Source organism: Pan paniscus, chromosome 20 (genome assembly GCF_029289425.2).
Source record: "Pan paniscus chromosome 20, NHGRI_mPanPan1-v2.0_pri, whole genome shotgun sequence".
NCBI lineage: Eukaryota > Metazoa > Chordata > Mammalia > Primates > Hominidae > Pan > Pan paniscus.
Window position 1 is genome coordinate 23,371,348 of NC_073269.2, and position 12,307 is coordinate 23,383,654.

General features: G+C 55.1%; 1 protein-coding gene across 1 annotated transcript in view; it reads right to left on the reverse strand.

Moving 5' to 3' along the window:
* The window catches only part of ELL (elongation factor for RNA polymerase II), a 76,667-nt gene extending 66,413 nt beyond the window's left edge, over positions 1-10,254 (reverse strand). Inside the window, exon 1 of the mRNA XM_003817770.4 lies at positions 10,056-10,254. Coding sequence (XP_003817818.1) covers positions 10,056-10,190 — 135 coding nt within the window. The 5' untranslated portion in view covers positions 10,191-10,254. The remainder of the gene's footprint in view (positions 1-10,055) is intronic.
* Positions 10,255-12,307: the final 2,053 nt, after the last annotated feature.

The window sequence follows — 12,307 nt, forward strand, 5'->3', positions numbered from 1 at the left end:
ACCCACCAGGGCCCTTCCCCACAGCAGCCAGGTTGGAGGTCCTGTGAACCAGGCGCCCTGATGCAATCCAGCAGGCATCCTTATCACAGTGCCCCACTGAGACCCTAAGGTCACTCCCTCCAGGTGTAGGGGCTACAAGATCCACAGCAGGAAGCTCATTGTACCCCGGAAAGTCACTGTTTTCAGAAAGGAAAAAGGAACTTCCCAACCCAGCTTACCCTCCTCAGGCCTGTGGGAGGAGACAAGGCCACCCCAAGCCCTTTGGGTTCCTGGTGGGGAGTCACCCTTCCGAAAGAAGGGCAATGTGATGGGGTGGCCGCCCCAACCCGGCCCCTTGGCCCACAGGCCCCCACTAATCAGCCTACCCTGGATAGAGGGGTCCAACCTAAGGTCTCCAGGGTGAACACAGATGGAGACACAGGCCAATGCACGCGCGCGCGCGCGCGCACACACACACACACACACACACACACACACACACACTCCCCTCCCCAACTGGAGGCCTGGGGCTCCTCCTGGAAGTAGGTGGATTCCACCTGCCCACAGGATCCTAAGAAAACTCTGCTCCTCCTCTTCCCTCCCACGCACCTTCAGCAAATGCCTCAGGGCTAGGCCAAGGGCAGCAGCTGGACCCCCCGCCCAGCCAGTGCCCCCCAGTGGGCTGTCCCTGACCTGCAGGACCTCCAGGCCACTTCTCAACTGGAAGAGACATTTTCCACAAAAGCTTAATCCAAAAAGGGCTAAAAATAGAGATTCTGCACCCATCTGAGCTCTTTGCCGGAGAAGGGCCCTGAAGCCTCAGTACCTGCAGGGCTCAGAAGTCCTGCCACTGAGAGGCTCAACCACCCTGGCCAACCTCACCCAAGGCCCTTCCTAACCCTCACTACTTACAGAAACCCATGTCCCAGCTGGGCACGATGGCTCACGCCTGTAATCCCAGCACTTTGGGAGGCCAAGGTGGGTGGATCACTTGAGGCCAGGAGTTCGAGGCCAGCCTGGCCAGCATGGTGAAACCCCGTCTCTACTAAAAACACAAAAAACTTAGCTGGGCATTGTGGCTCAAGCCTGTAATCCCAGCTAATTTGGAGGCTGAGGCACGAGAATTGCTTGAACCTTGGAGGTGGAGGTTGCAGTGAGCCAAGAATCACACCACTGCACACTCCAGCCTGGGTGACAGAGTGAGACTCGGTCTCAAAACAAAAAGAGAAACCTGCATCCCAACACAGGCCGGGCAACCGCACACTGGCTATGCAGAAGCAGGGCACATAGCCACTGTCATCTCCACTTAGCCCCAGCTTCCCTCACTGCAGAGCCACACTGGGCTCTCCCTGTCCCTTTCTCTCACCTGAGCCCAGGTGATCCTGCTCAAGACCTTCCTCTGTCACCTGTGACCAGGTGACTCCTGGGTCCATCCAGGGGCATCAGAGGCCCTGCAGGCCCTAGCTCTCACAGGACAGTCACACACATGAGGGCATTTAAATGGCTCCAAGACCACCCCACACCCATTAAGATGGCTACCATCAAAAAATAACCAGTTCGGGCAAGGACGTGGCGAAACCACAACCCTTGTGCACGGTTGGTGGGAATGTAAAATGCTGCAGCCGCTGTGGAAAACAATCTGGCAAACCCTCAAAAAATTAAACACAGAATGACCACATGAGGCCGGGAGCAGTGTCTCACGCCTCTAATCCCAGCACTTTGGGAGGCCGAGGTGGACAGATAACCTGAGGTCAGGAGTTCAAGACCAGCATGGCCAACATGGTGAAACCCCATCTCTACTAAAAATATAAAAATTAGCTACGCATGGGCCGGGTGCGGTGGCTCATGCCTGTAATCCCAGCACTTTGGGAGGCTGAGGTGGGCAGATCACAAGGTCAGGAGATGGAGACCATCCTGGCTAACACAGTGAAACCCTGTCTCTACTAAAAACACAAAAAATTAGCCGAGCGTGGTAGCGGGCGCCTGTAGTCCCAGCTACGCAAGAGGCTGAGGCAGGAGAATGGCATGAACCTGGGAGGCAGAGGTTGCAGTGAGCTGAGATCACACCACTGCACTCCAGACTGGGCGACAGAGCGAGACTCCATCTCAAAAACAAAACAAAACAAAACAAAACAAAACAAAAATAACCGGAATTCAGTTATTCCACAAACTTGACCAGAACTCGAAGCCCTATCCCTTCACAAACACATCTGCTGGCCTGGCTGCCTCAGTCAGGAGCCGTGTCTCCACTTGGTCAGGAGGGTCCAGCCCTGGAGGATATAATTAGCATCAGACTCCGGGGCCCACTGCCAGGTCAGATGGAGGCGGGAGGTCTCTAGGACGCTTTTATCTGGGAGAATAGTCTCCCTGCGGATGGTTTATTTGGACACCAGCTTTTTTCATTAAAAAGCAAAGTGACAGCCGGGCACGGTGGCTCGCACCTGTTAATCCCAGCACTTTGGGAGGCCAAGGCAGGCAGATCACGAGGTCAAGAGATCGAGACCATCCTGGCTAACACGGTGAAACCCCGTCCCTACTAAAAATACAAAAAAATTAGCCGGGTGTGGTGACGGGCGCCTGTAGTCCCAGCTACTCAGAAGGCTGAGGCAGGAGAATGGCGCGAACCTGGGAGGCAGAGTTTGCAGTGAGCTGAGATCACACCACTGCACTCCAGCCTGGGCAACAGAGCGAGACTCCATCTCAAAAAAAAAAAAAAAAAAAAGCAAAGTGACAAAATAACCACATGTCATGGCCATCTCTGTCATTCACTGCACCTGCAGGTCACAGGCCATTTGGATGCATTGTTCTACATTTCCCTTTGGACTCTGTGGCTGACTACACAGGTGAGATTGAAGACAACCCTGTCCATGAGATTCAGAGACCAAGGAGAAAGTGTGACAACTGAATTCATCAAGGCAGAAAGCACAACGGGGAGCAAGACCCTAAAACAAAGGACACAGAAGAGGCCAAACCCAAAATGTGCAGTATCAATCACAAGTCTGTGCCCTGCCAGGTGCCTTAAACAAGGCTGATGCCCCCTGAGAAGCAGACCTCTGAAAACTAGGGTCTCTTCCCTGGGCAGCTGCTTCGAGCCCAGGGCTACGTGGAGCAGAGAGGCAATCTTGTTTGTCAGGCTGGCGGGTTCCTCCCTCAAGGTCTCCCAGTCGGGATGTCACAATCCGGGTGTGATGTCAAAACTGCTTCAAAGGTGATGAACTATGGCCTTGGCCGTGAGTCAACAGAGGGGTGGGTTTCCGAGTGAGCGCTGCCTGCTGTTTACACACAATCACAGCCACGGCAACCAGCTGAAAGCACAGTCAAGGGTCACGATGCCGAGTGCAGAGCTCAGTCCCTCACACACACTCTTGCCTGCCTCCTGCAGAGACTGCCAGCTCGGGCCCACAGACTCAAGCTGGCTTGTCCTCTTCTAGCACCTTCTGGGAGAACCCACCCAGAACCACCAAATGCTCACCTTGAAACACACAGGCAAACCATACCCTGGTGCACCAGTGGGCCACTCCTGATGCCTCCTGGCAGCCCACTTGTTCCGCCCCAGCCCATCCAGCGGCCACAGTCCTTCAGAGGTGGCAGAGCCCAGGCCATGACACTCAGATTCTGGGTTCTCAGCTACTTCCCAGCTGGGAGATCCTGCCTGGTGATTCAGCCTCCTCCAGAGTCTCCACCCATATCCTCACCTAAGAAATGGGAACTGCTCCCACCACGGGGAAGATGGGATGAAATGCAGTACTGTGGGTGGCACAGCCAGCACTGGCGGGGTGGGGTACCCTCCACAGGTGTAGGTGCCCATCACCTTTCCACTTTCTTGGGGGAGGGGGTCCAGCATAGCCAGCAACCGGAGGAATCTGCTCAGTCACTCACGTCACCAAGGTTCGAGCCTCTTGGGGACGTGGAAAGTTGCATTTAAGTGAGGCTCAGGGCCCCAGTGTGACTCCCCTTCAGGTCAAGACCCCTGCAACCTCAAAAGATAGTTTGGCTTGAGCACTCAAGAGGCAGTATGGGCCAGTGAGGACAGCCGAGCGCCCTTGGACAGGTGATGCCGCCTCTCAGAGCCTCATCTGTCCCTGTTGTGAAGGGGGACCATAAACTTGCTCTCCCGGCAAGTGGTCAAGATGATGTGCACCCATGGGAAGGGATGGGGGTCTAGCCCAGGGCCAACAGGGGCAGCACTAGCACTAGGTCTCTAAAGAAGGCCTTCTCTGAAAAGCAGGCAGGGCTGGCAAGAAGCTGCCCTGCTCAGAACCAAGGGGGGTGCCCACCGGGAAGGGAAGATAAGTCGGGCCTCTGGGGCCCTGCTGTGGGAATGGATCACAGGCTGAAGTAAGGCTCCTCCTGCCACCGGTGCCAAGGGTGACATCCACACAGCCCACCCACTTAGCAGCAGACAGTAGCCCCCAGCACAGCTCCAGGGCCACCCAGAAGAGCCGAGTACTGGCCACAGGCCTGAGGCACAGCACCCCTCTACCTCCACTCCCTTCACACCCTTCCCTGGGACAGCACACCGGCCATGCCTGGGACCCTTCCCCCAGCAGACTGCAGCTCCGTGTCACCTGCTGGAAGCACTCACTGACTGCCCCACCTATACCCCTCACCATCATTAACGTTGACCGCCAGTGAGTTACTCTTGCTAATTTCTGTGCCATCCTTCCTGTTCATGAATTCTGTCTCCTGCCACTAGAATGTCAGCTCGTGACATGAGGGGCCCATCTCAATCATTGGTGGGTATCCCGCCCCTGAGCCATGGGCACTGACCAGAGGCTCAATCATACCAGGTTAGATGAGTGATCTGGAGTCTCCCACTGGCTCTGTACGAACCTCCAGGCAGGGACCAGCCCCCCAGGAGCCAGCTCTGGGTCCATTCACTAAGGGCTCAGAGCACAAGAGGGGTCAGGTTATTCTCCTCCCAAGAGGAAGAGAATCTGGAACTCAGAAAGGGTCAGGCACCAGGATCCTCACAGCCCTGAGAGAAGGATCTGGAACTTGAGGGAGCAGGTCAAGCACTGCTGACCCCAGTTCTGAGAAGGATTCGGAGATGGGAGGGGTCAGGCACTCACCCATGGCCTCAGGAGGCAGGTGGAGCTGAGATTCAAATGGAGAGAGGCTCTAATCCCCAGGCCTCCTGAAGCACTTCCTGGGCCCTCATTTTTTTCTGAACAACGGTGTGCTCCTCTCCACCAAGGAGCTTGTGATCCAAAAGAGGTCACTCAGCAACAGAGCCCATGCAAACCCCTAATGATGAACTACAACCCAAGTGCCCCTGGGAGGGTCACTTCCTCAGACTGACCAGAGGCTACTTTTCCAAGCAGGTGAGTGACACTGTCCTGGAAGGAGGGGGTGTGTCCATGCTTCCACTCTCCCCTCTCCCAGAAATCACTTATCAGAGCAAACCGGGAGATCCACAAGAACAGCCACCTCACAACCCATGAAGGTTTCGTTTTGTTTTTTGACACAGGGTCTCCCTCTGTCACCCAGGCTGGAGTGCAGTGGTGCGATCTCGGTTCACTGCAACCTCCATCTCCCAGATTCTCCTGCCTCAGCCTCCCAAGTAGCTGGGATTACAGGCACGCACCACCACGCCTGGCTAATTTTTTTGTATTTTTAGTAGAGACAGGTTTTCACCATATTGTCCAGGCTGGTCTCAAACTCCTGACCTCAAGGGATCCTCCCACCTCAGCCTCCCAAAGTGCTGGGATTACAGGTGTGAGCCACCACGCCCGGCCATCCCATGCAGGTTTTTATATTCAAAGAAAAACAGACACGTAGTTCATGCCTGTAAGCCCAGCACTTTGGGAGGCCGACACAGGAGGATCCCTTAAGCCCAGGAGTTCAAGACCAGCTTAGACAAAATGGGGAAACCCCATCTCTACAAAAAAAAAATTTTTTTAATTAAAAGAAAAAGAAAAAAACTGGGCCAGGCACAATGGCTCATGCCTGTAGTCCCGGCACTCTGGGCAGCTGAGGTGGGAAGATCACTTAAGCCCAGGAGTTCAAGGCCGCAGTGAGCTATGATCACACCACTGTACTCCAGCCTGGGTGACAGAGTGTCAAAAAAAAAACAGAAGAAGAAGAAAAGAAAAGAGAAAAACTAGGCCAGGCACGAAGGCTCACTCCTATAATCCCAGCACTTTGGGAGGCCAAGGGAGGAGGATCACCTGAGGTCAGGAGTTCGAGACCAGCCTGACCAACATGGTAAAACCCCGTCTCCACTAAAAGTACAAAATTTGTAGGGCATGGTGGCACATGCCTGTAATCCCAGCTATTTGGGAGGCTGAGGTTGCAGTGAGCCGAGATAACACCATTACACTCCAGCCTAGCAACAAGAGTGAAACTCTGTCTCAAAAAACAACAACAGCAACAACAAAAACTAGGCCAGGCACGATGGCTCACTCTTGTAATTACAGCACTTTGGGAGGCTGAGGCAGGGAAATCACTTGAGCCCCGGAGTTTGAAACCAGCCTTGGCAACATAGTGAGACCCCGTCTCTACAAAAAAATTTAAAACTTAGCCAGGTGCAGTGGTGCACATCTGTGGCCCCAGCTACTCAGGAGACTGAAGCAGGAGGGTGGTAGTTCGAGGCTGCAGTGAGCTATGATCATGCCATTGCTCTCCAGCCTGGGCAATGGAGCAAAACCCTGTCTCTTAAAAAAAAAAAAAAAAAAAAAGGGCCCAGCGTGGCGACTCAGGCTTATAATCCCAGCACTTTGGGAGGCTGAGGCAGGTGGATCACTTGAGGGGTCAGGAGTTTGAGACCATCCTGACCACATGGTAAAACCCCATCTCTACCAAAAATACAAAAATTAGCCAGGCATGGTGATGCGTGCCTGTAATCCCAGCTACTTGGTAGGCTGAGGCAGGAGAATCGCTTGAACCCGGGAGGCGGAGGTTGCAGTGAGCTGAGATCACGCCAGCGCAATCCAGCTTGGGCGACAGGGCAAGACCCTGTCTCAAAAAAAAAAAGGAAAGAAAAACTGCACAAAGTCCAAGGTAGAGTGAGAAGGCCAGCAGCTATGTGTATTGCTGCGCCTTTACCTTCCACCACGCTGCTCCAGCTGGCTACCAGGTCAACACCAGAGCCCTCTGGGGAGAGAAAACAGGAGGGCTTCTACCTGGGCTGTTCCCAGAGCTAGGATTACCTGCTCCTGGGAGCCACAGAGAAAGTTCCACAGCAAGTTCCCTTCTAGCCCCTGCCACACCTGAATTTGTAAAAGCCTCTTCGCAATTAAAAACTAAAAATAGGCCGGGCACGGTTGGTCACGCCTGTAATCCCAGCACTTTGGGAGGCCGAGGTGGGCAGATCACAAAGTCAGGAGATCGAAACCATCCTGGCTAACACGGAGATCGCACCACTGCACTCCAGCCTGGACAACAGAGCAAGACTCCGTCTCAAAAAAAAAAAAAATTAAAAATAAAAGCCCTCTCCACAAGTTGCAATTGGCAAACTATATAACCACAGCATCGAGGAATACAAAACTCTGGCTTCTGGTTGATAGAGTTGTCCACATGAGAGTTTGTCCATAACCAGTATATTTCTCTGGTTACACAATCAAGTTCTTCAAGCCACCTTCCTCAAGCTCACTACCCAAAACCACAGAGAGCACGGAGCTGCCGTGCCTTAGAAAAGTCCATCCACTATACTGCCCCATGGGCAAGATTAAATTCGAAAGTAGCCAAGCTGGCTGGGAGCAGTGGCTCATGCCTGTAGTCCCAGCACTTTTAGAGGCTGAGAAGGACGGATCACTGGAGGTCAGGAGTTCAAGACCAGCCTGGCCAACATGGCAAAACCCTGTCTCTACTAAAAATACAAAAATTAGCCGGGTGTGGTGGTACGTGCCTGTAGTCCCAGCTACTCGGGAGGCTGAGGCAGGAGAATCGCTTGAACCCGGGAGGCAGAAGCTGCAGTGAGCCGGGATCGCGCCACCGCAATGAAGCCTGGGCAGCAGAGTGAAACTCCATCTCAAAAAAAAAAAAAAGAAAGAAAGAAAGTGGCCAAGCCACTTAAATTACCAGACAGCTTTTTGAGAAAAATCCAAGTTTGAATCACCCCAAAATATAATCCAGCCAACCAAGTTGCTCTGGATGGCTTGGAAAAGTTCTTCTAGGAAGCCCCTCCTGGCTGGTCAACACGCTGCCCTACACAGCTGGGCTCCGAGCCAGAGGAGTTTAACAGTCCACAGTTACCTTCACCCTAACATGAGGAAGATCCAGCTTAGAGAGGGGATGTAACCAATACCCTAAAGTAAAAATAGCAGTGTGACAGCATGAAGTGGACACACAGGCGGACCTTCTGGACTGAAAAGCAAGCGAGGGCAGCATCAGAGAGAAGGCGGAGCTCCTGGTTCCTAAAGCACAGAAGACAGTGGTGACCAGGTACCAAGTCCATCGTAGTTATATGACTCACGAGCTCTCCCCCAGCTGTTTCTAGGAAAGCCTGCCTTCCTGCAGGACAAGTCAGAATCGCTCAGGGAAAAAGACCCAGGGCCAGAATTCTACCAGGAAGAAAGGCTCTGGCTGGTCATGGGCCAGCAGCTGCTGTCGCTGCCACCGTCTCCTCCTCACCTGCAGGGGCGCCTTAGCCTCATCTTGGGGAGTCTTTTTGACAAGGTGCGAACTTGCTCTTCCAAAAAAAAATGAAATCCTCATTCCATGAAGGGGAAAACTGAGACACCGGGACAGGGAGGAAATTGCCCAAAGACATGGGAAGAAGCACGGAAGGGGTGGGCACCGGGAGAGTGGTGGAAACGAAACAGGGGGAAGCAATTCTCGGCTTAGCTAATGGAGCTGAACAAGTTCGGGGCAGGAAGAAAGCCACATTCCTTCCTAGTTAGTCTCCCTCCTCCCCCGCCCGCGGCACCCCCCCACCCCCACCATCAACAGTATACACAAACACACACACACGCAGGGAGCAGGGCTCTCTGAGCCCGAGACTAGACCCACCCCCACTCCCTTTAGGGCAATGAAGCCCCCAATTTCCAGAAAAGGAGTTACAAGGTTCCTAAACCACTTCCCCTCGGGACCTGACCACTGGTCATCTGCAACTTCTGACCCAGCACAGACGGGGGGAGGGGGGGCCATGACACAAACAGAAATGAAAAAGGCAGGTTTCTGACCACGGCCCCAGATGCGCCCCAAAGTCAGGCCCAAGAGAACATACACAGCAACCTCCCCTCCCCACCACCAGCCAGGTGGCAGAACCGAAACGCCTCAAACTTCCCCCAGATGGGCCCAAATCGGCCTCTGAGAAGTTCCAGAGTCAGCGGCCAGATGTGGTAGCCAGAGCTTCCTCCTGGGTGGCAGGGATCCCCTACATGTGCCCTGAGGAAAACATCACAGCCGCCCCCAACACTTCCACTCTCCAAGGAACCTCTCTCCGGAGAGAGAGGGTCACCTGGGGGTAAGGGGAGCAGAAAGCTGGGACAAGCTGTCAGTTTCTGCCCAAACTCCCCGTCCCAAGAATCAAAGTGGCCCAACCTGAGTGGCTTCATCGGAACGCGTCAAAGCCAGCCCCCAGCTGCAAAGCCTCCCACCCAGACAGAACAGACCCCCACAAGTGCCCCGCTGACCACCCCCTGCCGGGCACCCAGACGATCGCTGCTTCCCAGGAGGACAGACACAGTCACCCCCACCAACGGCGCTGCCCCGGCCCCAGATGGAAAAGCCCCCAGCTTCCCCCTATCACAGTGCCGGGACCGTGCGGCCCACCGCCTCCTCGCCCCGCCGCCAGGTGCGCAAACTGGACCCTGCCCAGGTGCCCAGCAGGCCAGAAAGGCCCCGGACGCCGCCAGGTGCCGACACCGACGCCCCCCGGGCCCGGCGCGCGAGTCTGGGCCCCTCAGCAGCCCCGGGCCACCCGCCTGTATTGCCTCCTAGTGCTGAGAAGGAACGCGGTTCTCAGCGCTCCAGGCCGGACTGGCGCCCACTCCGCGCCCCGCCGGCCCAGGGACCCGCGAGCAGCACCGCAGACCTAGCGTCTCCGAGCCCGGACGCCTCAGTGAGGGGAGCGCGAGGCCGGCCCGCGTCCGGACGTTCCCCACTGGCGCGCCGGGCGCCATGCCACTCACCTGTCTGGCGCGGTAGCTCTCGAAGGCCCTCAGGGCACTGTCCGTGAGCTTCACGTGGAACACCGACACCTTGCTGCCGTCGCTAACCCGCCCGCACGACAGCCCGTAGCTCCTATCCTCCTTCAGCGCCGCCATCTTGCGACCATCTCTCCCCCGCGCCCCCTTCCCGGCTCCAGCGCCGCCGCGCCGGCCACGCCCCGCCCCGCCGCCCGCTGACGCGCTGCATTATTCATGAGACGCGGCTGGCCACGCCCCCCGAGTCCGGCCAAACCAACAGTCGCCGCCACACCGCCAGGCAGCGCACTACATTATTCAGGAGACGCGCCTGGCCACGCCCCATGAGGGCCCCACAAGGCCCACAGTCAACGCCCCAAGTTGTTGCATATTCATAAGGCACTTATGGCCCCGCCTCTTCAGGCCCTAGGGGTGGCCACTTCCGTGAACGAACTCCGCCTCAACACGCGCACCCCTCCAGGCCCCGCCTCCATAGTATTATACATAACCCTGACTCAGCCAGCCAGGCGCGTCAAAGCCCCGCCCCTACAGCCGCTGACGTGATGCATTATTTATGAGATCTCTACAGTCTTCCGTCTTTGGCTTCTGTGGAAAGCCGCAGAGAGGGCGTGGAGGGGCGGAGCCGGCGCGAAACACGTGGGTGGGTAGGCCCCGCCGCGGGCCGGGAGGGTGGGCGTGGCTATGTAAACGACGCGCGCGCGTTGGACGCTGGGTTGGACACATAAGGCATCCCTTAGAGGGAGTGGATGGGACTTCCACCCAGGGAAGGTGCTGGACCGGTAGGTGGAAGAGGAGCTGGTAAACTTTTTCTTATGAGATGAGTACTTTTAATAGGATAAAATCCTACATCCCCACAGTCCCTGAGCGATGGTGCAGTCCAGCTTCATTTTCCTATTTTAATTTTTTTTTGAGGGGTCTTGCTGTGTTGCCCAGGCTGGAGTGCAATGGCGCCATCATGGCTCACTGCACCCTCGACCTCCTGAACTCAAACTGATCCTCCTTGTCTGGGCCTGCTGAAATGCTAGGATTACAGGAGTGAGCCACCAAGCCCAGACATCCATTTTCTTTTCTTTTCTTTTCTTTTCTTTTTTTTTCTTTTTTTTTTTTTTTGAGACGGAGTCTCGCTCATCAGCCCAGACTGGAGAACAGTGGCGCTATCTCGGCTCAATGCAACCATCGTCTCCCGAATTCAAGCGATTCTCCCGTCTCAGCCTCTCGAGTAGCTGGGATTACAGGCGCCCGCCATCATGCCCAGCTAATTTTTGTATTTTAGTAGAGATGGGGTTTCACCATGTTGACCAGGCTGGTCTTGAACTCCTGACCTCAGGTGATCCGCGCGCCTCGCCCTCCCAAAGTGCTAGGATTACAGGCGTGAGCCACCTCCCCCAGTTTTTGTTTGTTTGTTTGTTTTTAGACGGAGTTTCGATTTCCTTGCCCAGGCTGGAGTGCAGTGGTGTGATCTCGGCTCACTGCAACCACCGCCTCCTGGATTCAAGCAATTCTCCTGCCTCAGCCTCCCGAGTAGTAGCTGGGACTGCAGGCGCCCATCACAACGCCCGGCTAATTTTTTGTATTTTTAGTAGAGACGGGATTTCACCATGTTAGTCAGGCTGGTCTGGAACTCCTGACCTCAAGTGATGCACCCACCTCGGCCTCCCAAAGTGCTGGGATTACAAGCATGAGCCACTGTGCCCCGCCAGCCTTCCATTTTCTAAAAAGCAACTTCATTGAGTCACATTTTACATATAAAATATATTCCCAATGCTGTGTAGCTGTCACCACTATCTAATTTCCGAGATTTTTTTTTCTTTTTCTTTGAGACAGAGTTTCACTCTTGTTGCCCAACCTGGAGTGCAACGGTGCCATCTCAGCTCGTTGCAACCTCCGCCTCCCAGGTTCAAGCGATTCTCCTGCCTCAGTCTCCCGAGTAGGTGGGATTACAGGTGCCCACCACCACGCCCAGCTAATTTTTGTATTTTCAGTAGAGACGGGGTTTCGCCATATTGATCAGGTCTCTAACTCCCAACCTCAGGTGATCCGCCTGCCTAGGGCTACCAAAGTGCTGGGACTACAGGCGTGAGCCACTGCGCCTGGCCAAGGGAGGAGCTTGGCTTGGAGGGCCAACCAGCTCGCTCTGTGATCTTGTGAAAGGCACCTCCTGCTTCTGAGCCTCTGTGGATTCACTTCGGAAACAGGAAACAGCAATAAGAGCAGTACTCAGGACCTAGCAAGGTGTC